The 23630-nt window shown below is 44.3% G+C and overlaps 1 protein-coding gene across 1 annotated transcript; it reads right to left on the bottom strand.

Annotated features, from left to right (window-relative positions):
- Positions 1 to 312: 312 nt before the first annotated feature.
- Positions 313 to 23630, bottom strand: Clca1 (chloride channel accessory 1). Its single transcript, XM_055614409.1, has 14 exons — positions 23466 to 23630; positions 17974 to 18114; positions 17648 to 17795; positions 15392 to 15497; positions 14157 to 14337; positions 12176 to 12394; positions 11215 to 11442; positions 9311 to 9485; positions 7252 to 7358; positions 5327 to 5542; positions 4525 to 4786; positions 3364 to 3534; positions 1438 to 1671; positions 313 to 686 (listed from the first exon to the last, which is right to left on the bottom strand). Exons 1-14 carry the CDS (start codon positions 23628 to 23630, stop codon positions 313 to 315), a joined length of 2727 nt encoding a protein of 908 aa, XP_055470384.1.

Here is a 23630-nt window from a genome sequence, read left to right as displayed (position 1 = left end):
AGTTGGGTTAGGCATTTCTGATGTTTTAATAGTTAGTAGATCGACTAACTGCAATTGAGTCCTATTTTTAGCTGGCAAAGTTCCTTAGGACAGATTAAAATCTACTCGGCACAAGCAACACTCGCAAGCATTCAAGCTTACCATTCAAAGACTGATCAATGAATATTCACACTTTTGAATTTGAACAGATAATTTTTTAATACATCTGGATCAGTTTTTCCCATATTACTATATCGCCCCCTACAGGAAGTCTAAAATGCATTTTTAGAAAATTCTACAATGAAAGGAATGATCTATTCATTGCCTGAAAGTTCAGTGCAAACCTAGCTTCACCTGAATTTCCCTGATCCACTTCCACATTATTTTTAACACATAGACGCCAGGAATGGTGCTGTTGATACTAACATCAGGACAAGGAAAAGATGTGTCTTCAGGAGTGGGGATAAACACAGATGCCCGGGCAATGTTAGAGATTTCTGATTTTAGATTGGATTTATCCACAGCCTGGATAGCAAGGAAGATGTCAGTGCCATTTTCAAAAGCGTTGTTTTGCAGCTCAAACTCAAAGGTCTCCTGAGAGTTGGCTTCTTTGGGGATGAGGTCGATAGTGCTCACTTGGACTGAGGTATTGAACTTGTCTCTAAGATCGGCGATACTGGTACTCATTCTGATGATGTACTTGGAGGCTAGAATAGAAGATAAAAAGAAGAGTGAGGGAGAATGTGACTTGTAGTTCTCAAATATTAAACTTTAAAAAGTCGGCTAGGGACTACATCATCATCTCAGGAACTACAGTGAGTAAAGGGAACTGCTTATCACAGGAGCTGTTAGCTACTGTATGCGCTTGTTATTCTTAACAGAGTGAACATAAACTTGGTTCAATGGTGGCTTGACGCCTTGGTCAGAGTTTCTGAGTGTAGGGCTTGGCTGAGGAAGGAGGGTATCACGGCTTATTATTTCATTATTTGGAGGGGGGGTTGGTGCTCAAACATTAGCTTGCTCAGAGAATCTTAAAATGCAGGTTCTAGTTTACTAGGTCAGCCTGCTGCCCACACATTTCATAAACACGTGCAAGAAACAGAGAACCTTAGGCTGCACCCCAGATCTTATTTTTGTATTTGAGAGCCAAATTCTAATCGGATGGGAAATTTCTTTCAAAGATATTGACCCTCTATTCATAGTTTCTCTAGAAACACTACAAAGCCTCATTTATCAAGGGGGTGGGGGGAATGACAACAAACCTCAAAACAAAACACAAACTCCTGGAGTTTTCTTTCCCTAGATAAGATGTCTTATTCCTTAAGAAGGTCTTTTAAAATATGCACCTTTAATTCACTCCCTGCCTTCGGTTTCCTCCACCCAACACACCTGCAAACCCCTCCTGTGCCCCTGCTTGGTTGGTTGCTCCTTATATAGTCTTCACCGTAAAGGCCTTACCTCTCCCCTGGTCATAGTCATCCCCGGGGGCCGTCCAAGTCAGAGTCACAAGGTTGTGACCTTGGATGCTGGCCTTCAGGTCGGTGATTTGGCAAGGTGGAAAGAGGTCAGGCACGGGAGCCTTGGGGACATTAGTGGCCACAAACGATCCCCCCGAAGATGTCCTGCTGAAGCTCAGTTGCTCTTTCTGAACATAACTAGTTTCAGGACGTGGAGGATTCATTTTTATTTCACCTGTGTTAGAATTTATTCAAAGTATGAAAAGCAACACCACTGAAGGGCTAGCCTACCCACCCTTTTTTTTTTTTTTTTTTTTTTTTCTGGATCTTCCCACTCTTCTTTTCTCCTCTCCTTTCACCAATAAAATTCACCTTAAAGTTTGGTGACAAGACCCCCAAATTGGGTTGCATAAGAAGAAAATGAGCAAAGGGAGGCCCACATTTCTTTACCTAACAGGTGTCTCCTGGTTGTAAAAGGAAAAAGAAAACTCTAGAATTAACTAATATTTTTTTTCTGAAATTGTATTTCTTCTTTTTGTTTTTGTCTTTAATTTTAAAAATTATTTATTTAGTTATTTGTGTTGAAGGAAAGCATGTGGAGGTCACAGGGCAAATTACCCCAGGACTGTTAGGCTTAGCCGTGAGTCATCAGCAAGCACCTTACCTACTGAGCCATCTCACTGGCCCCTCGTTTTTTCCCGTCTTCCACCGTGTCAGTTTAAACACCATCTCTGTTTAAGCATGATATCACCTGAAGAAGTCTCGCATCATTTTGATAATATTGTGCGTGCCATACTCTCTCCCACCTACTTGGTACTTAATCTCCTTGGCTTTCGAGAATTTCCTTGATTGTTTAATTTACGCAGTTTTCACATTTTCTGTATTTGTGTTCTGTCTTTCTTACTTGACTCCAATTTCTCAGGAAATTGTAAATGTTATGTTCCTTTATGCTCCTGAAAGAATCCCAATCCTGTCTCTTTTTAGTGTGAGACAGTGTCTGACGGTGTAGTCCAAGTCGGCCTCTTGGAAGATAGTGTCACTGTCTTCCTGCGTGTGTCCCCAAAGTGCTATGATTGCAGATGTGTGACACCCACACCCAGCCCAACTGTCTGTCAACACCTGGGAATTTATTCATGTAGCAGTTTCCGAATTTGAGTCACACTCTTATGTAAACTAATTAGGTGCTTCAAAAACTACTGTGGTTCGCTCAGCCATCTGAGCTTTCAGAACCTGTCTTTAATAGCAGTGTTCTGCTCATGATATGGCATTGTTCAGAATTTGATTTCTCATAAAGTCTGCTTCTTTAAAACAATATTTTGGTGGTTTTAATTTCCCAAAGCAAGTCCTGAGATCCTCTAGACTCTGTTGCTCTCAATCTCGCTCTGATCTCAGACAAGTGTTGTAAACCCAGAGTGGGGTGGAATGTCTTATTTCTTAAGACATATTTTCCCATTTGTTTACCTCAAAGACCACTATGATTTTGAAGTGGGAAAAAGTGAAGCAATAGAGATATATTTTATCTTGTAGATGATGTGGTTTGGAATCAAAGTGGTTAAAAGCTATCATCTGCCTGGTTGGTTTTCGGATGAGATCGGGCATGTTCAGGGTGGTATGGCCGTAGACCTGGTTGGTTTTCAGATGGGGTATTTTGCCCTCTTACAGGAAAACAGGGGATGATTAGGGACATTTTTGGATGCCATAACTTGGGGGTGGGGCTGTTCCTGGCATCTAGTGGATGGATTTCAGCGACACAGCAGGAGCCTGTAGGACACGAGAGTGAACTCAGCACAAAGGGTCACCTAGCTCCAAACAATAATAAGGCAGAGGTAAGACTCAGAAACCAAGAGTTGTCTTGCATCGTTCTGCCTCACAGACTTAGTGGTTCTTCTGGACTCAAGTCTTTCAGTCAACTCTCCAGGTCACTCACCATTCTCAATCCAGCCATCTATGTACATGGCTGCATTCTTCTGAGGTGCCGAGTTCTGTCTCTCTGCAGCATTTCCTCCATGAGCCCGTATTTTTATGCTGTATCTACCATTTGTATCGAAAGCTGTAAAAAACCTTGAGTACACACCGTCGTTCTTGGTAGCATCGGCACCTTGACAAGGAGATGAAGGAATTTATGAATACTGGAAAGGCAACTGAAAACCTGTATTTCCAATCTGTATGTGGGTCAACATTTTGCAAAAAGAGAAACTGAGCATTATCTACAAGAGACCCTCATGAGGCTTGATTATGTACAGACCAAGGCCTGACGTTTATGCATATGTATGTAAATGCATATGTATGTCTGTGTAAGTCTTTTCTCCCTGAACTGTCCTTTTTTTTTTTTTTTTTAAATCAGAGGTCATTTCACATGTCTCTGTCATGACTGCTGTCATGAGCTATCAGCTCACTCTTTATCTGTCAAGTCAAATCAGATTGCCCCATGTACACAATTAGGGAGGAAAAATCCATAATTTTTCCCTAGGAGATGTTTGTGATTGGAATTCACTTATAAAATTCATTCTAATAAATATACCTCTGTCACAGTAAACAGATACCTCTACAGAAGAAATACAGACTCGCATTACTTCCTTACAGATTTTTTAAATTCAGGAAAAATGGGCAGAATTTTTCACTTGGGGAGAGCAATCATCGAGACCTGTGCTGGAATTCAGTTCTGTTGTTTGAAGTGTGACAGTGTTTCTTCGCCAGTAATGCGGGGATAGTAGTGTCTAAACGTGTGCGGTGAACATAAAAATGAAGATATGTGTGTCTGTATGTGCATACATGTTGAGTAGTCATTGGGCCTAACAGAAAATCTCTGTTATTCCCTTCCCTTAGTTTGGTAGGCAGACAGTTCTGTGTAGCCTCTAACCCTATTGCACTCAAACAGTAATGTAATTTGGCTTTGTAGAGGCTGAGCCTGGACCCTTCCTCATGTTTCCCAGCATTTTGGAATCTGCCATGTACAGGGATGCAGATAGCCCTTTCAATCCCAGTGCCAGGTTCCCTGCAGCCGATGGTCTGCCCCAGACCGTGCCCATTGCCATTCCTTGGTGGTGACTGAGAAGAAGACCTAATTTATAGTTTCTTTGATCGTCACCTGCTCCATTATCCAGTAATTCCAGGGTTACTGTTTTTCCGTTCACAGATTCAATCAGGGCTGTGACATTGGCCTTGAGAATGGGTGATGCTCCTTGGCGAATGGTTGTATACACTGGCACAGGGCTGGGGAATTTCCCTGTGTCTTTGCCCACTATTGGGGTCAATGTAATAGGAGGCAGCTTAGCACTTGAGGCTCGGGAGGTGACGGTCAATGTGACGGTTTGCAAGCTCGCTTGCAGGCTGTATTTCCAAACGCCAACCTGACCAAAACAGATGCAGGTATTTCCAGTTAGTGACAAAGGCCTAACTTCACTGTCACATACAACAAATGCCTATGTGACTAAAGCACATTATAAGCATGTCTAAGAAGATGTGGATGTCCTTGACTCTCAGTCGAGGCAACAGTGAGTGTGTTTAGACTAACTACATGGCTCCCACTGTCAAGACCAACCTAGTTCGGGATAATGAGGCCTGAAAGCTGTCTCCTTATTGACCACTACCTGGAGTTTCCAAGGCATGAGTTTTCAGGGACAGGAAAACAGGTTTTCATTATCCTGAAGCAACAAGAATCATTGTCTTCCCAACTCCTATATACATCAATTTTTTTCCCCTTTCATTTGGGGACATAAAATTACCTATTGTCCTAACTGGCTGGCTGACTTCAATGAACAAAGTTGTCATTGTTTTCTCCTGATGTCATACTCACTCTCTCTCTCTCTCTTTTTTTTTTTTCTTTTTTAAATCTACTATTATTTGTTAAAAATAATTTTGCCTAGCCTGCAAGAAAGCTGACTCTGTACCTTGGCAGTGCCTGGGACTTGGAGGTAGGCCATCTTGGTGTCTGTGTCTGTTTTGAAACCATTTTGTCTTTTTCCACTGGGATCCCAGAGAAGAATCTTGGGAAGAGCTTTTGTCCAGGTGACAAGAAACAAGGTGTCCTTCCCCACGGTGCTGTCCACGATGACTGAGCCGTTCATCCACTGGCTATTCTGCAGACTAGCGCCCCTGCTCTCCAGCTGTTGAGAAGACCAACACTTTACTCCCTAGACAGGAAGTATACATCTCAGGGCTTACCACCTGACTGCCAAGCCCCAAACTAAAAGGTCTGCAGGTGTTGTTGAGTCCTTTGTTTGGTATTTAGAGTCATTTAGTATTCAATTCTAAGTTACTATTTCAGCTTCAAGTTTCCATGATATTTCTTTCTCCACCCAAAAGACCACCTCCCTCTCAGGATTTATGAATCCCGAACTTCACACTGTCTGTTTCTCCTAGACAGCATTACTTCCCCTCTGCTTGTCTGAGCCTTTCTGGTCCTCCAGAATTTGGTGCAAATGTCACATTCTTCATGAAGCCTTCACTGATGTCTATCTTTTAGGATGTATGAATCATCTCCTTCCTGTGGGCTTTGATGGAGTTTTCTCCGTGGCTGTCCTTTGATGAACATCACCCTGTGCTTTGCTAGTGTATCTCTAATTATAGTACCTCCCAGGACAGAACCTCTTGTTCTTATGGTAGGTTAGTAAATGAGTCCTGCTCACCTTTCCATGCTGAATTACCTTTTTGGGGTGCATTCCTTTCTTTGAAAAAACAAGGCCCTTGAGTGTAGTTTTAAATTAAATTTCGTGCAGGACAACCAACATAGGAGCCATTGCTATCTCCTTAGACTGGAAATAGGGGACATCAGCCAGCCCCAAAGCCTATTGTTTAGAAAGCTGTTATCCAGGCTTTGATGTGCCGCCATTTCTCCACATTTACTCAAACTTTGACTGTGAAAGATTGAGCTTCACACTGTTCTCCTTCTGGGTTGCCTTGTCCAGCCTTGAGGTGATGGTATGTGCCAGGTCTTATTGTAGTGTGTTATGCCATATTTAGTTGATATCCCTGGGAGGCCTGCTCTTTTCTAAGAGGAGGAAGAGGGAGGGGAGGGAGGGGAGACAGGGGATGTAGGAGAACCTGCAGTTGGGATGTAATGTATGAGAGAAGAAAGAAAGAAAGAAAGAAAGAAAGAAAGAAAGAAAGAAAGAAAGAAAGAAAGAAAGAAAGAAAGAAAAGAGAAAATTCCACACACAGTTTCTGCAATTATTCTACCAGAGCACTTTGAAATCTATTTGTCCTTCTCAAAAACAGTCCCAAGATATTTGAAAGATAATTTGAGTTTCTTGGCATTTTAGAACCAGACAGTCTGCAGAAGCTTTCTCCCCATGCTTAGAGAGGTGAGGGTCTTTTCCCAACATCAGCTAATGGCAGATTCAGATTCAAGATTTAGGAGTCTGAGTGGACTTCACGGGGTTTGCACAGGGTAAAGCGCTGTCTCTCTGCTACAGGAAAATCATGGCAAATCTTAAGGACTCAGGGCTCGAGGCAATGGAAAAATAATGCAAATCATGTTTGAACATTTGTCCTTGAGAATGTATAAATGATCTGTTTTGAAGACTATGTGAGTCAATCATATTGCAATGAGTGCGTGTTAGCAAATGCTTACAAAAGATTAGTACACATTATGTTTCATGTTGCTGGTCTTTGTAAGTCACTTCATTTTCTTAGAAAATAGGTAAATGCCAACAGCCTCATTTTAGTAAGGAAGACTGCATTTGGAAAATAATGTTTGATGTCAAGCTGAAGACTGGAAATTTTAATACACAAAGGAATGTAGAATACAAAGCATTCGACAGTTTAGTCTGTGATTATAAGTAAATGTGAGAAACCAAATAGTAAGAACCCCCACCTGGATGGAATTCTGAGAGATAGCTCCATTTCCTGATGAAAGGGCAGCGAAAGCGTCAACGAGGCCATTGTTCTGAGCCTCGTCAGAAGCATATGTCTGCAAACCTCCTAAAATGCAAGTACGTCATCAGAAGTTATTTTCCAGAAAGCAAGCATTTACAACATTTTAGTTATAGCTAAGATAGCAGGATACACAATATAATTGAATAACAATATAAATGAATAGCAAACATACATGTACACTTACTCAGATATAGATATCAATATATCTTATATATATATTGATATAGATATCATATATATCATATATCTCTACATATATATGTATCAGTATCAGCTTGTGAGTATATATATATGTATATATACATATATATATATATATATATATGTATATATTCATGTTTGTGACAGAGTCTTCTATAGTTCAGGCCAGCTTCAAGACTTCTATTTATCCAAGGATGACCTTTACTCCAGATCTTCCTGCCTCTACCCTACCTAATGTGCTTACAGGTTTACACCATCATGTCCCATTGACACTGATTTTTCAGTTCTGTTAGTGGATAGCTTCAGAAATGCTGTCATGAAGCTATTTAAACTATCTGCACAAACCCCCAGAGCATCTGTGTTTTAGACCTCATGTGTCTCCGCACGAGAAAGTCTATTAAAGCACAGTCTGCACAGATTGGCTTGCTCTTATTTAAATGCCGATCTAACAAACTGGGTTTTAAAGTTGTATCTCAAGCCAAGAGAGATACGTGTGTGACATCAAGAAATAACAGTGGACGAAGGGACTCTTGCAGAGAACTGGGGTGTGTAGTAAGAGAAAGATGAATACAGCAGGCCTGGAAGCTTGGGTATCGAGAATGAGTATAACTGAAGAAGCAAAGAGGAAGTCACTCTTAACTATCTTCTTTGTATTCATTATGTGTGTGTGTGTGTGTGTGTGTGTGTGTGTGTCACAGTGTGAAGGGCAAAGGACGAGGTGTGGCAGCTGCCTCTCTCTTTACACAGCGTAGGTTCCAGGGACAGAACTCGGGTTGTGAGCTTGGTGGAAAGCACCTTGGAGTACCTTGGGTATTAAATCACACCCAAAGCTGGGGGCGGGGTCTCTGCAGTTCTGCCTTCATCCCACTTGTTTTAAGACTCTTACAGGTAAGGAGAAGTGTGCTTTGTGTCAAGTGTTGGCTACCAGCGACTAATGGCTGCCTTGTTCTCTAGAGGATGGCCTTACCCCAAAAGAGCCATTCTTCACAGAAAAATGGCTCTTACCCTGCTCTGCTTCGACAATAAATGCCCGTTGGCGGAAGGGTGCAGCGGTACAGAAGGGAGCCCTCTCGTCCCAAGGGAGGACCAAGTTTGTATTGTGTTTCCAGTCTACAAGTCCCTTGGCCAGACTGAGGCTAGTGTGTAAATCTGCCTCCACCCTTTGCTCCGTCTGCCCTTCATTTCTTTTCTTTTGGGAGCTAACCTTCTCTAATCATGTGTACTATCCATGGGTGGATACATTAGGCTCCAATGGTAATAGTTTATATTTCTAATATTATCCCTAAGTAAAAGGAAATGTTCACATATTCTGCTACAAAAGCTGAGGTTCAGAACTCTCTCTCTCTCTCTCTCTCTCTCTCTCTCTCTCTCTGTGTGTGTGTGTGTGTGTGTGTGTGACTTAGATTCACAGCACACTGGGCTTCTGCGGAGAAGCTGCTGTATACTGCTTGACTGAAGCAGCCTCTGCATTGTTCATCAGGCTCTTCACCTTTCCCCCGTGTCTCCCTCCTGCCTTTCCCAGGTAAAGTTAAACACTTATAAGGTACCCGGGAAGGGCTCCCCGAGTTGTCACTAAGGTGTAGCACAGTGTCATCTTCTGTGATCTGGCCTGGTCCTGGAGCCAAGACCTTCAGGAGAATGGGTAGAGTCAGTGGTAATGGTCTTTGGGAGAAGTGTAGCTCCTTGGCTGACATTACTCCCTCTCTCCTTACCCCGTTTTTCCTGACTCCCCAGGTGACCGACCGCAGCATGGGGTCCATTGGTAGAAACAATGGCCTCTACAGGCCGTCCCTCACCTGTCATTTTGGACAGCTGCTCCAGCTCTTTAGCAACAGTCGGTCCCAGGGCCACCGTGTGGATGATGGCCCCACTCTTCCTCACCATGTCAAAGCAGGAGCTGATGGTATTGTCCTCCCCATCTGTCAGCAGCACGATCTCAGACCCATCCGTTGGGTACTTCTTCTTTATCACCTGAGGACACGATCGAGAGCAGCAGCTGTCAGTTTTGAGGTGGCCAGGGTGTTTGTGGAAACTGAATTCACATGGGACAGGAAGGAGCAACTGTGGGGGGACCAAGCACATGTCTGGGGACGTTGGAGGAGCACCTGGCTTGCAGTGACACCGCTGTAGCACTTCTGTCACGGAACTCAACAGTGATCTTTTTTTGTTGTTAGCCTGCCCCAGCATGGATGCTGAGCAATGCAGGGTAGTCCTAGGGACAGCCAGTTCTGGGATAGGACACAGGGGTTTGGAGTTTCCTTCATTTGCTCTCTCCCTGAGAAGCTTTGAGAAGTTCCAAGATGCTATCAGAAAACACCAGGAACCAGCTGAGGGATAGCGGACCCAGAGGAGGTCTTAGCTTTAGCTTTTTGCTATCTGGCGATATCAACTTTAAGTTGGTACCATAGATTCTGACTGGACATTGTTCCCTTCTAATACCCTTCTGATTAGCAAGGTATTACTTTGTTCCTTTACACACACACACACACACACACACACACACACACACACACACCCTCCCCCACACCCCACACACCGACCACATACACACACACACACATATACCATACACATACCACACACACACACACACACCCCACACACATACCACATACACATACACACACATACACCACACACACACAAACACACACACACACACACACACACACACACACACACCTTTGATGTTTGTTTTTTGAAACAGTGTATCATGTAGCCTACACAGGCATCAAACTCCCTGTGTAGACAAGGAAGACCCCGACCTTCTGACTCTCCCACTCTTATGTCCAGTTGTATACCTAGTTACACTTTTAACAGAGCATAGAGGACAGTGCACATCTGCCAATGGTAAATGAGATTATGATGAAAAGACAATGAAATAAAGGCCTATGTGATCCATTCAGGAAAACCAGACTGCACACATCACTGAAATGATGGAAAGAGATCAACATCCAGGGCAGAGTCAAGAGCAAGTCCTGCAGCCTCTGCTCTCTGCGTGAAGATGTCAGAATCAGATGGTACAGCCAGAAGGCTGGAGGGGGAGGGAGGCAGGAGACTTCCCCCGACTGCATTCTCTGTTTGAGTGCGGACGGGGGAGCACAACATAAGGCGACCTTGATGATGTCAGAAGAGAGTTGACCGAGTGGACTGAGATGATGGACATGGGAAAGAACCAGGGCTTCGGGGTCTGTGGTCACAGCCTTGGTCTAACCAAGGTGCTTCAGGGCCTTGGAAGTAAAAACTATGGCCCAGATTGGATCCCTTTGTCAAATTTCTAATAATTGCTGTGTGTCATGGAGTCTAGGCTGGGGTTTCCATGTTTCCCTCAGGGAGACAAAAGGTAACTGAGTTGTGTCATCAGATGAGATCAGATGACCCTGCCACTGAGTCTAAGAATGTGTAACCTTGTAGAGCTGGGTGGAGGAGGCACATGAGACATATTTTCAGTGCAGGCATGCATGCAGAAAAGCCTGAATGCCTAGGTGCAGAAGAGGACAGAGCATGAAGGAGTGAATATGAAGAAGTAAATTAGTAATAGCTCTGGAGGCCTGTGTCTTTGTACCTTCTGCCTGTCACTTTGTCCCCGGTCATATGATTCAGTCTGACACCAGCCATGTATGGAAACTCTAGAAATGAAAATTTCATAGGAGCAAAACTCACAAACAATTGCAAATGACAACAGTGGACCACGCCTTACTCTAAATGCTGCTTGAAGGCCAGAGCATATGGATGTTCCTCCAGAAGCGACCGAGGGCAAGCGCTTAGTCAGCGAATTTCTGTCAGCACCACCCTTTATCTGGGTGAGCTCACTTTGGATGTAGGCCGCACTGTCGAACGTCACCAGGCCGACCCAGGCTCCCTTCTCCACGGTCTGCAGCAGGAAAAGCTTGCTTGCCTGATTCAGCCGGTTAAGACGGTTATCAGCCTGAAAGGGTGGACAGACAGAAGCAGTCAAGTTGGCCCTGAAATAAACAGGGTATCAGGGTAACAGGCTAACAGGTACTTAGAAGGGGCTGCCTCGAAGCAGGTGTATACTTACGCTGTGCCCTTTTATGGGTGATATTTTCCATTAGGACTTGGCATCCGCTCTGGGTAAAATTGTAGAGCTTTTGCATAAATGGCAAAAAGCAAAAAGCTATATTCCATAATCACGGGAACCCAGTGCATCAGTAATAGGCCTAAATAAGGCTTACATGGAACTCTAGGCCAGTTATGCTAGCAACACGCACACAATATGAAGCTTGTATAATTCATCAGATCTTTGCTCATGAGGGGCAGTTGATGCTGAGTCTGTGGAATGAGGCAATGTGAACATCGCGCGCTCACATCCTTCTTATCTCCTGGAGTTTGCTGGTGAAGAAGCCACTGAGATTTGCCTGTCTCTACCCAGCGCTGGAATCAAAAGCTAGTTCTGTGCCTTGAACTCATGCCCTTATGCTTGCAAGACAAGCACTTCAACAGCAGAGCTATCTCTCCATCCCAAGATGAACATTTCTAATGACAAAGCTTCTGTTGTGGTCTGGTCCTCCTGTTGTCTTTATTCTCTACCAAGTCCAGAGTACAGTCCAGATTGTTACACACACACACACACACACGCACACACACACACACACACACACACCTGCAATCCAAGCCCCAAAGGTGCTCAGTGAACATACCATCATGCTCCCAGACTTATCGAGAACTAAACACACAATTCTTTGTCCTGCTTGCAGCAAGGAGAAGGTGGGTGTGGGTGGCTGAGTGGTCATGGGAGTGGTTTGCTTAAAGTCCTCAGATTCCTGGATGACTTCCCATGTGCTTCGGAGGTTGCATCGTTGGTTTTGGGCATTTGGGGCTTCTTTATTGTGATTTTTTTCTGTACAGAACTCAACCACCTGAAATTGCCAATATAACAATACATATACTATATCTGTTAAACTATTTAGCAGAACCCCCCCCCCATCTCCCCATTCCCAGGCTCCTCTGCTCGCTTATAACCATGGCTCAGTCTCACAGTCTCACCACTACTGGGAAAATGATAGTCTACAGTCCTGTCTCGGTCCTTGTCTTCAGCCTCATTGGACTGTTCTGCAGTTAACAACCTACCTGCTCTAAGGTGGCTCCCTTTCCTCTCCAGATGTCACCCTTCTTCACACCACACTCCAGTATTCCTCTCAGTGTGCAATCCTGTCTCTCCATCCTCACCACCAAACTCCACTACTTCACTTTCTGAACCCCCATTAACCAACATACTGCGTTCAACCTTGAACATGCATCATTCCAGGCCTCTCTAAAATTCATCTGGAAACTTGTTTCCTCCAGCTCCATCCACGTCTTCATAATGAGTGCATCGCTTTCCTGCATCAGCTTCTCCCTCCGAGTACATTTCTGATTTGGTGTCAACACTAAGCCCCTAGTCACCCAGCTCAAGAAATAGGGAAGTTTCTGTTCTCCCTCCTCTCCAAAACAATCAGGATGTAGACATTCCTTCCTGATTACAGTCCACACCCGCCCCCTCCATGCCAAGAAACTCTCCATCATCTGAGTCCTCGTGGTCCTTCCTTCAGACTGTAGTCACTCATGACTTATCCGACTTTTCCGCACTGCTGTTTCTCCAGTTTGTTCACCCCACAGCTGTTTGAGAACACTTTCCTTTTACTTTCATAATAAGGCTTTTAGTGTTTATATTGTATGCATGCTCTGTGTGTGTTGTGTGCACAGGTATGTGTGCCAGTCCTCATGCAAGCGTGTTCACATGGAGGGCTGAGGTCAGTGTTAGGTATCCTTTTTCCCTCCCCATCTTCAGTTTTTTTGTTTTGTTTTGTTTTGTTTTGTTTTGTTTTGTTTTGTTTTGAGACAGGCTTTCCCAGTGTGTCTGAAATCCATCTATTTGATGAAACTGGCTGCCATTGACCTTCAGCCATCAACCTAGCCCCATCTCTCTCTCAGTGCTGGCTTTTTGCATAGGTTCTGGGGATCTGAGCTCAGGTCTGTGTTTGGCCAGCAGGCACTTTACCATGGGAACCTTAGTCCTACAAGACCCTATGTGTGGTTAGTGAGGACCCACATTCTACAAGCCTTGTGGCTTGTCCAGCAAACAGCAGTCACGAGCTGGAGATTTTCCCTTCACTCCCCACCTTCCTCTGGGCTGTGTGGTCCAAGTCTGTAATGTCTTCTAGTCTAGCCTGTTGGTTCTCAGGCCTGCCAGGCTTCTTCACCCCCTCCCTTTGCTCGTGTGTCTTCACCAGGGAATTCATTCTCCACCGCCTGCTTTGTAAACCTGTCTTCATCCACTTCCCAAATATTTTCCTCATTTTCTATCCTTCTCCTAGAGAGGGATGTCCATTCAGATGTCTACTCGCTCCTCTGTGGTCTTAGAGTGCAATGCACAAAAGAGTCCTTTGCCACCCTGACAGACAATGTCACACTAAACCGCTTCCTCAAGATTTGGCCCAGTGTGACACATGGCAAGAGTTCTATATGCTTGGTTTCTGCAAACTAGCTTATCTCAAAGAGATTCAGCTGCTGACTTTCCCCCTAAAGCTGGTAGGTAGTGTTTTTAAAATTTGATCTTCCCTTAGAGTGCTTGGGCAAACCCAAAACCAAACTGACCTCCCTAAATGTATACGGGCATGCGGAGAACAACAAGGCACTTACAGAATCAATACTTTGACTGTACATTATGGATGCTGTTACAGTCTGTTGTGGATCTGGTATGAAAGCACAATCTTTTCTATACAGTCCTGTTAATCTGTCAATCATGCACCTTCCGCCAGCGATACAACTGCCTCCCTGACACCGACGAACTTGATTTTTACCAGTAATTGCTGCTGAACATCTGAAAGCACATAAAGGTTAGGTGTTAGGCAATGTGATCATCTCTACAGGGCAGTCACTCACCTGAACTTTCTGACTGCTGGCCTTTTGCATGACTTTCCCCCCCATTAAACCAAGAAGAACGTACATACCATCATATAACAAAAACACTAAATTCAGACAACGTGACCACCGTGGTCCCTAAAGAGAAACAGTATCAACACACACACACACACTACTTATTATCCTTTGTCTTTCAAAACAGTCTTTAAAGTATTTGTAAGCCCAAAAGTATTAAAAAAATGATAGCAGTCCAGAAGTTATTCTCCTCATGTATCGTAGAGTATCTATGCAATCTAATAGTCAGTGCCATATTTAATAGAGACATGCTAGGGGCAGTCTCAGCAAGAAGACAAGGTGGCTGTCATGATCACAGTTGTCTCAGTTTATTCAGTAACACACAAAACTGAGGTGGTACAAAATAAATCTCCCAGAGGGGAAGAGAGGAAATGCTTACACAGATGAGTGTTCCTCCTAGAAAGCCCACGATAACAGAGCTCTCCTATCTTGGCCATGGTAGTCATGTTGCCTAAAGTGCACCAGAGCTGTGGGAGGGAGAAGGCGCTGACCAGACACTCTAGATCTTAGAAATCGATGAGTATGAAACAGCTTTTCTCTTAGGGGAGGACACAATATCGTGTGTGTGTGTGTGTGTGTGTGTGTGAAGCTTAGGAAAGAGACGTAGTAGAGACAGACAGCAGGGTTGGAATAGTGTCCACTGGCTGAGATTTGAAAAGTCTAACCAGCATGTGGTCAGGTCAGCAAGATGAGTCGAGGATGTACTCTATGTGGCACAGAGGCCACAAAGCAGAGACACCTGTCAGACTGCCTGGCAGTGATTTACAAAGCGGGAAACTCAGTTCACAGAACTGAGAAACATTGGTCATTTTGTAGTAACGTGAAAAAAGAATGCCTTAGAAATAGAAAATAAGACAGAAAACTGGTGTTTTAGAAGCAATTCAAGGAAAGGTTACATTTTAAAATTGTTTGGTGAAGGGAAGTCAAAATACACATACCGCACTGCTTTGGGTTTCCCTTCGGATAAGTAGAATTTCTGCTCATTGTTGTATTCATTGAAGACGCCCCATCGGAGAGTAGCCCACAAATGGACAAATACCCTCTCTGTGAGAAAAAAGTCAAGCAGCTGAAGATACTTAATGTGAAATAACCTCACACTAGAAAGAAAATTCTTCTCCGTGCTTATTTGGCTTTGCTTTAGGATAGATTTCTGAATAGTAAAATTAGAAGCTTGATTTCCTGAGCATGGCCTTAAATGACAAGTATGCAGTTCTGTAGGATACACGTATTTATTTTGGTTTATCATGTGTTCATGGACTGATGACTTAGAGCCAGGAGGCTGTAAACACACTGGTCAGGCGGCTGCCTCCCCACCAACTACTTGATCTTGTGGAAGACAAGCAGGATCAGAGAGAGAAAATGCCTTAACAAGAGTTAAGTTCAACTCCTTAGCACAGTGTGGGAGTGCCTGCTAACTCCAGCCCTCTTCCTGCTCTTCACCTTCTGGGCTCTGTAATCACAACTTTCTGAGTATTTTGCGGTAGGCCGCATCACGCTCTTTTTCACCTCTGGTTCTTTTTTCACATACTTTCTCTTGTTGGCATCTCTCACTGTCTGCAGTGGTAATTACTGCTCCTCTCTCAAATGCTTCCATCTAGGCCTGGCGGTCAGTGTCTGCAATCCCAGATATTCAAGAGGCTGAAGCAGAAGGATCATTAGTTCAAAGCCAGCCTTGACAACATTTTTGTTTTTTGAAATCCTGTCTCCAAAGCATTATGGGAGAAATAGAATCAAGCTTTGATCCACCCAGCTGACACCCTAACATGCTCAGAGCAGACTAGGCGCTCCTCCTGCAGTTTCATTATTTGGCACCTTGCAATATTTGCTGTCATCATACTTACCTCTATGAAGTTAGGCAATGTGAGTTCTCTCCTGTTGTATCTGGGCATATCATATCTAGATACTACTAGGCACCCAACAAGTATCTGTAATATTTGGATGACTTAGTGACTTATGCACATCTTGTGGTTCTGAATTATAGTTCAAGGTGGGCTGAGTTCAGAGAGCTAGGCGAGAGGGCCCTCACTGAGGATTTGCACTGAATTTTCTTTCAAGTGCTGAAAAGGCAACGACTATCTGTCAAAGGTACCAGATGATCTGGAGGGCAAAGGACTGGGGTCGTGGTTATAAAGGAATCATTTAAGGTGATATCCAGCTGTGGTGGCTACAGTGAGCTCAGGACTGGGACAGTGCAGATCGATCAATTAATTCAACATATATGTATTGAGTCATAGGTTAAGAGTCTTCTGGTCATAGAAGTGAAATGGAATATTGTACAGCACAGAGGCAAGGTTCAGACCTTTCTAATCTGTGTGTGGGTGGGGCATACAACACCAGGGCTTGCCTTTTTCTTCTGCCTTGCCTAAGTTAAGAAAACCAAACTAATTCTGGAGAATTCTAGTCTTTTTTAGGAATTGATTTTTGAACACTAGTTATTCAAGAACACCAGTTAGTCAACAACTAACCACATTTGTGTTTATGTATAAAGCACATGCGTGTGCTTTTACTATTTCATCTAAAGATCGCTCTGCATAGCTCATATTGACATGATAGAGTTTAATTTTGTAACAGGGTCTCCCTGTGTAGTCCAGGCTGATCTCAGGATCCTTCTGTCTCGGCTGTACCGGACTGGGATGACTGGTATGCCCCACACAGCAGTGACAGGCTTAGGCGAGATGACAGCGAGATGACTCCATCTGTTACCCACAGAGTGGTGGTGCGGCATCACCTAAAAGCCTGTTTAAAAATGCAGCGCCCAAGCCTCTCCCGAATTCTACAGAATCAGGAACCAAATCCTGCTGAATCAGGAACTCAACTCAGATGCGCCCAAGCACACTTTCACCATCTGGTGGTGGCCATTATATGAACTGCAGGAAGGAGATTTAATAGAGTCAGGCGAAGCCTGTAGATCCTAGAAGTCTGATGCTTCGTGCCAAACAATTTTAATGTATTCACCGGGAACTATAATAGTTTATAAAGTTAATATGCCACGCCTATACAGAAACACAAACAAATGCTAAATTATAGCGCAGAAACACACCTCTCCGACTCCTTGTTTTAAAAGAAAAACCATATTTCCTTAGCTTCATTTCTAGCTTGTCATCTGTAGGCTTACTTAGAAAGAGACTAGCATAGTTAATATTCAGTTGGTACATTATGTGTAATTTTCTTGAGTGCTTTAGCTGAGTGCATACCTTGTGGTCCATACAGAGGCCGCTTCTTTCCTGCTAAGAAGTCGGGCGTCAGGTGAATCCTGATTCCCTTTTCTCCACACGCTCCTACATGCTCAGTGTAGGGCTTGTCATTACCTGCAGGGCTAGCTGCTGACACGAGGACATCAGCCTGGGGAAAAAAAAAGATGATCACAGCATTTCAGCAAACAAGTGAGTACCGGTTGTTTCAGGGGAAATAGTGTAGCATGAAAATAAATTGTGCCAAAATGCCCCAATCAACCAACCAACCAACCAGACAGACACTGGCTCACAGAAGAAAATAGATGTCAAAAGGAACTTGTTCTCACATTTTTGAAGGTTTCGAGCTTTGGCCTCTTATAGTCTGGTTTCCTCTTCCAGTTTTCAGGAATCAAAATGGCAACGTTTTTGAAGTAAAATCTTTTCCCTGTAGCTTTGAACAGGTATGGAGAGGCCTGAGTCACCATGTCCTGGCAGGAGAGAACATGTGTAACATCACTGAAAACACACTGAGCTATGAGTCATTTCAACAGCCTCTGTATTCTCCTTTCGAAGGCCCAACTGGGCAGGGCGCACTGCTTCTTAGTAACAGTGGATCTTCCTGAGTGTGGGCCACACCACAGAGCAATGCCGAGCAACACACACTGTCTGTATGAAGGCAGATGCTAATCCGGGCTCGGCCACTTCTTGTGGGACATTAGGCACTCTCCGATTCTAAGCTCTGATCTCACCACTTGCAGCAAGGGAGATGTTGTTAGGACTACCTCACAAATGACATCACACGTGTGACCCTCGGAAGAAGACGTTTTCTTAGCACTAACATTTATTCGCTGTTATTTCATGCCTTCATTACATTTCATCCCTTGACCATAAATAAAATTCAGAGAGGAAAACTGAGGACTGAGGTATAATTCTCCAGGTCTCACAGCACACAGCACTGGAGAGAATGTGAGATCTGATACTGGATGCGTTCATTTAAGGATAGTATTAAGAGTTAGATTTAAGGAAAGAGCATCATTTAGTAGTTGCAAATTGTGCATAGCTTTATTTCTAAGAGGTGAGGGAGCAGCAGCAGCTAGTGTGCCTGCAGGCTCCCTGAGGTGCACTGTACCAAGGGAGCATAGAGAGTGTTCAGATAATGCTGCAGAAAGAAGCCAGTGTGTCAGCGAGGATGGAGAATCAGTGCTGACAGGAAAGAAGAGAAGTCTGCTGTTCTGAGGTGGCCAGGGGGTAAGAATCAGTGGATGGGAAGGAAATCAGAAGCAATGGGATGAAGGCTGGCAAGTGTGCAATACAGGTGAGCCATGTCTGCAGAATGGAGACAGCAGTGCTGAGGGAGTGGAGGCAGAGGGGTGAGAGGTGAGAGACCAGAAACGGTAACTACAGACAGCAGGTTAAGAAACGTTTATTTGGGAAAAGATCTTCACCAACCCTACATCTAACAGAGGGCTAATATCCAGAATATATAAAGAACTCAAGAAGTTAAACACCAACAAACCAAATAATCCAATTAAAAACGGGGTACAGGGCTAAACAAAAATTCTCAACCGAGGGATCTCTAATGGCCAAGAAGCACTTAAAGAAATACTCAATGTCCTTAGTCATCAGAGAAATGCAAATCAAAGTGACTCTGCTATCCCCTATTTCCCCTGTCAGAATGGCTAAAATTAGAAAGTCAAGTGACAGCTCATGCTGGAAAGGACGTAGAACAAGGGAAACACTTCTCCATTGCTGGTGGGAATGCAAACTTGCACAGCCACTGTGGAAATCAATCTGGCATTTTCTCAGAAAATTGGGAATAGATCTACCTCAAGACCCAGCTATACTACTCCTGAGCATACACCCAAAAGATGACCCACTATACCACAAGGACATTTGCCCAACTATGTTCATAGTAGCTTCATTTGTAATAGCCAGAATCTGGAAACAACCTAGATGTCCCTCAACTGAAGAATGGATTCAGAACTTGTGGTATGTTTACACAATGGGATAGTTTTTTGTTTTAAAAACAAAGACATCATGAAATTTGCAGGCGAATGGTTGGAACTAGAAATTATCATCCTGAGTGAGGTAACCCAGACCCAGAATGACACGGATGGTATGTACTCACTTATAAGTGGGTATTACAATCGACTGACCCAAAGAAGCTAAGTAACAAGAAGGGTCCAAGGAAGGATGATTGAGACCCACTCCATGGGAGAGAGCCAACCCTGACACTACTATTAGTGATACTCTGCTTGCAGATGGAAGCTTAGCATAACTGTCTTCTGAGAGACTTCACCCAGCAGCTGATGGAAACAGATGCAGAGACCCACAGCCAAACATTAGGTAGAGTTCAGGGAGTCTTGTGGGAGGAAGGACAGAGGGAGTGAGAGGGAGCAAGAACACCACAAGAAGACCTACAGAGCCAACTAACTTAGGGCCATGGGGGCTCACAGAGACTGAACCACCAACAAGCAAGCACAGGCTGGACATAGGCCCCCTACACACATGTAGCAGATGTGCAGCTTGTTTTTCACGTGGGTCCCCTAACAACTGGAGTAGGGGCTGTCTCTGACTCTGTCGCTTGCCTCTAGATCCCTCTCCCTAGCTGAGCTCCTTTGTCTGGCCTCAGTGGGAGAGGATGCATTTAGCCCTACAGTGTTTTGGGGTACCAGGGTGGGTTGGTACCCAGGGGGTGGCCTCCCCTTCTCTGAGAAGATGAGGGGAAAGCAGGAGGTGACTTGGAGGAGAGGGTGCACTGAGATTAGGATGTGAAGTGATTAAATAAATTAATTAAAGCAAACGAGAGACATTTAAGTTAAAGTGGAACGGGGAAATGGGTGCAGGTTCTGTTTGTTTTAACAGGAACTATTAGAATGTGTAGGTCCTAGTGGGAAATGGAAAAAGAAAAAGAGGTCTTGCTGCGGGGGCAAGTCTCGTGAGGAGACTGCCCATTCGGAGAGACATGGGAGGAGGACAGCCCATCATGGTGCGGGAAGCCTTACTCAGCTAATGATACCCTTCTCAGAGAATAAACTTGGGGTATTCATTCATTGTTCTTCAAGCTGCCCCCCACCCCCATTTCAGATGGTGGCAACAATGACTCCTGGGCAACTGAGAACAGATGTTTAGTCTTTACATTTCTACCCCGAAAGCCCAGATTTTAACAGTCACTGGAATGATTTAACATAATATCATTCTTCCAAATAAATAAAATCAGCAAGTACTTGACGATTGATAGAAACCTTGTTGCTGGCCTTCCTGATAATTGCAAGGGCATCCTGGGACATGGGAGCCCAGGAACCACACAGCTCTGAGCATTGCAGCTCCAAAGGGAAGGTATCCCCAGGCTGAGCAAAGGCGCTCAGGAGCCTCCACTTGTTCTACTTCTCTTTTTCTTTGCATTGCTTTTTTTCTTCTTCTGATGAGAGACCAGGGACTGAATCTTTTAAAAGAGATTTATTAGAGGGATGAATCCAGGAGAGGAGGGATGGATCCAAGAGTGGCTGCCTCTGCTCCCTGGAGGAGGCAGCAGGGAACTGGGCAGACACAGCCTTTAGGTAGGATTTCCCAGTGGGAGGCGTTTTCCAGGGCAGACATTTCCAGAGTGAGAACTGATGGGATTTCAAGTCCTGAGCTTACAGGGCTCAGGGATTGGTGGATTTTTGTGGAAAACTCAGGGATTTTTTTTTTTCCTAGACTATTCTCCTCAAAGTAGCATAATCTGGGATGGGTCCTATCGAGGGGCCAGAAATGACCTTTGCAGCCATTACAGAGGTCTGTGGGAGGGGGCCTGGCTGTTGGAGCTTCCTCAGACAGGGGTCTGGCCACCTTTCTGCCTTGAGGATTGACCAAGCATCTAACGTTTACTGAGTTTATAAAGGGAGTCCACGACAAGGAAGCCCCTCCCTGCAGAATGCGTGCCTGACAGAGACAGGAGAGAGCTGTCACTGTGCACAGCTCCCAGGAGGGCAGTAGGCGGAAGCAGGAGAGGTCACCATGGACAGCTCTGGGCATTTTGCCTGCTCCTGGGGAAGGAGGGGCTCTGACAGCCCTGGCAGCACACAGTTTCAAGCTTTGCGCATGCTGTTAGTGACTGCACTGGCAGCTCTTTGGGGGGCGGCGGATGGGGCGTGGCAGCAGAGAACTACAAGCCTAAGTTTGAATACTTTACTCTGATTCCACTCATGAAATGTGACTATTTAATGCCTTCCAGGAGGAAGTGAAAGTAGCATTAAAAAATGCTCTTGTCTACATGATTTAATGGTGGCATGGGCCGTTTGTTCTGCATTCTGAGAGCATGACATCATATTCACACATACATTTAAACTCTTCCTGAGGGAAGGGTGTGTGTGGGGGCGTTGATTATTGGAAGGGTCCAGCATTCCCTGAGGACAAGCATAGAGCATTGCTGGCTGTCCCCCTGCTTCTATTTTTAATTTATAACAATAAGAAAGTGACTGAAGGAGGAGGGGTTCTGGCTGCCCTAATCCTCACTGTTTACTAGATAGATTTGGAGGTGGGGTGGGGGTGGGGGAGAGAGAAGAGTCACTGCCTTCAGTTGTGTGCTCACTGGTGACCTCACCAGGGCCCCATGAATAGTTTACGTTCAATTGTCGAACAGATAGTCACTAAATGTGTCACAAGAAACAACACTACAAGTCATGAATCTGGGAAAGGATGTTGCTGATGGGGAGGGGAGAGAAGGGAGAGTGGGGATCGCTTCTACTCAGCTATGTGAGGAAACTGTCAAAGAAGAAAATTTTAATTTTAGAAATGATAAAAAAACTAAAGAGGACATATTGCCTGGTAATGAAATGCAACAAGGAAAATGAAACTAATGTATGAAAGAGAGAACCGGTAAAAACATAAAAATTTAAAATACAGTAAAGCAAAAGTTTTGCTAAAGCAAATACAAACAAAAAGGTAACTGGAACCCGTTGACAACAGTTACAGTTTATTAAGCTCCTACCATGTCCTGGGTGCTGTTGTGCGTTTTTCATGTGCTCCTCCCAAGGCTCTTGTGAAAGGGTTGCTTGTAAAAGAGCAGGACCCTCGCCCCTTCCACAGTGCTGACCCGGGGTGTGCAGTGGGCAGACTGAAGACCCCAGGGTGGTCTGTTAGAAAGTGTTTCCGCCTTATTTTTAGTCCTGTACTGTCGTGGAGGCCCTCCTCTCATTCCTCTTCCTGATGACAGTTTGGAAGACTCTTTCAGCTCTTCCAGGATAAGAAGAAGTAACAATGTGAGCCCCTTCCCACTCCCCCACATCTGTGGCAGCCCAGAGCTGACCCCTTGCTTCCAGGTTGAAAGATGCTAATTCCCCCCGCCCCCCCAGTCTCTGCCCCTTGGAAGAATTTTAAGTTAGAGCTTGCTAACTTGCTAAATAGCTATTTAGCATCAGGGGTTAGTTACAAGTAGAATAAAAAGAGGGTCTAAGGTCTTCTGGTGGTAGCATCCTGCAAAGGAATTACCTGCTGTGTGCAGTTACCAGTATCTGAATACTGCTGAATCTGCCACTAAATAGAGCAAAATACTTTTCAGTGACAACCTACAGCCAGTAAATACCGACACCATTTGTTAAGTGATAACAGTAGAGCTAACTCAAGAGTTATACACGTCACATTCACCTTGTTTCTTGTAAAAATCCTAGTGGGTAAAGAGCTGTTGTTTTCTTTTACAGATAAAGAATCTGAGATTCAGACATAAAAATGTCTTTCCAAGCCAAGCAACCGGAGCAAGACAAATCTTGTTCTCCTTATCAAAACATTATGCTTATGGAGGATTTAATAGCTAGGAATTGCCACAGCACAGGTAATTAAATTGCCTCTTAGAATGTACCTTTATCTGTTGAATGAGGGCTTCATCTTCTGGCACATTGTGGTCAATGGTGATGACAATGTGTTCGTAGCCATTCTTGTTCAGCTGGATGAGGGAACTGCTCAGAACTCCTTCCAGAAGGTGGAAGATCAAGAGGAAGACCAGATTCTTCAATGATCCCATCAT

The sequence above is a fragment of the Psammomys obesus genome, unplaced genomic scaffold (genome assembly GCF_907164565.1).
Source record: "Psammomys obesus unplaced genomic scaffold, mPsaObe1.curated_primary_1811, whole genome shotgun sequence".
Classification (NCBI taxonomy): Eukaryota; Metazoa; Chordata; class Mammalia; order Rodentia; family Muridae; genus Psammomys; species Psammomys obesus.
This window is presented reverse-complemented; position numbering and strand designations above follow the sequence as displayed.

Coding starts and splice junctions, on each gene's coding strand:
- Clca1 (XM_055614409.1), bottom strand. CDS start 23,630: ATGATGGGATCATTGAAGAATCTGGTCTTCCTCTTGATCTTCCACCTT. Junction 4,787..5,326: donor AAGTCCCAGGCACTGCCAAG/GTACAGAGTCAG, acceptor TGTTTTGGTCAG/GTTGGCGTTTGGAAATACAG. Junction 3,535..4,524: donor ATTACTGGATAATGGAGCAG/GTGACGATCAAA, acceptor CTCCTTGTCAAG/GTGCCGATGCTACCAAGAAC.